A 1,167-nucleotide genomic window follows, 5' to 3' on the forward strand; every position below is an offset into this window, starting at 1 on the left:
TCCTTTTTTTAAAGTTGCTATAAAAAGCTGGTCTTAAAAAAAAAAAAAAAAAAAAAATGTGTTCAGTTCTTCACTGGTGACCCTTTTCCAAAAGAATCTGTAAGTATATTGTGTTGCTGCTGTTAAGAGGAAAGTTGGGAGATGAGTTTTTCATCCCTTTAAGGTCATGATTGTATTTTTTAAATTCAGTTTTAAATTAAAGCTTGGTGAAGGGGCACAGTCTGACTTCAGCGTTAGGGTCACAGCCCTTGTACAGAACTCGCTTTTCTTTCCCCGCTTACATTGGGTATTTTCTCCTCATGTATGTTAATGAAATAAGCTAATTGTATTGTTAAAGTAGTTTATTTTTCTTCTTATTTCTTTAGGTTTCGCTTAAGTCCTGCAGCTCGCAACATTCTAGAGACGCATGGACTCGATCCAAGCAACGTTACACCTTCTGGGCCTCGAGGAATCTTCACTAAGGAGTATGTAGATATTTCAGTAAAGCTACAACCTCATATTCCCGTATTTCTTCCTTGGAACCTAGAGCAATCTCCGTGAACTTGAGAAGTCTTTTCATTTAGAAAACAAAGTTTTTGTTCCACTTTTTTCTAGGGGGAGATGTCTTGGTTAAATTTGAAAAACCTGCTGGGAAGATATGAAGAATAGGTTGTGAAATATTGTAAGAAGCCTTTAATTAAAAAAAAAAACCACCTTTTTTTTGTTTTTATATCCCATCTGAGCTGTGTGATGCTGCTGTCCTATTTCCTGCAGCTCAGCCTAACTGTGGCTGTCAGCTCCTAGGCACCATGGTAGCTACCCTCATGGGTCTCAGGAGGTGTTTTCAGAGCCAAAATAAAACACAGGTGGCCTCTTCTCTTCAACTCCTTTTTTGGGGGGGAGTTCAGATCTTTTGTTTGTTTCACTGAAGTTCACTTAGTCTGTCAGGATTTAATTAGTTTCCTTTTTTATTGGGCTGGGGAGAGCAGCGAAGTGTAATGGTAAACCCAGAGTTCTGTTTTATTCAATCTTTTTTAACATATCTTTGATTTAAGGAATGTTTGTTTACAAACCCATGGTTTGTTATGAACAGGCTTCTAGTAGTCTCCTCTACTTAGAGTGTTCTGGTGTAGTGATTGAAATTCAGGCCTTGGAGCAAGGAACTTCTGTATAAAAATGTGTTGTGGT

General features: G+C 37.8%; 1 protein-coding gene across 1 annotated transcript in view; it reads left to right on the plus strand.

Annotated features, from left to right (window-relative positions):
• LOC104495268 (pyruvate dehydrogenase protein X component-like) overlaps positions 1-480 on the plus strand; it is a gene marked incomplete at both ends in the record, with an annotated part of 6,609 nt that extends 6,129 nt beyond the window's left edge. Inside the window, one exon of the mRNA XM_010138216.1 lies at positions 366-480. Coding sequence (XP_010136518.1) covers positions 366-480 — 115 coding nt within the window. The remainder of the gene's footprint in view (positions 1-365) is intronic.
• Positions 481-1,167: the final 687 nt, after the last annotated feature.

The sequence above is a fragment of the Buceros rhinoceros genome, unplaced genomic scaffold, assembly GCF_000710305.1.
Source record: "Buceros rhinoceros silvestris isolate BGI_N320 unplaced genomic scaffold, ASM71030v1 scaffold33446, whole genome shotgun sequence".
Lineage (NCBI taxonomy): Eukaryota > Metazoa > Chordata > Aves > Bucerotiformes > Bucerotidae > Buceros > Buceros rhinoceros.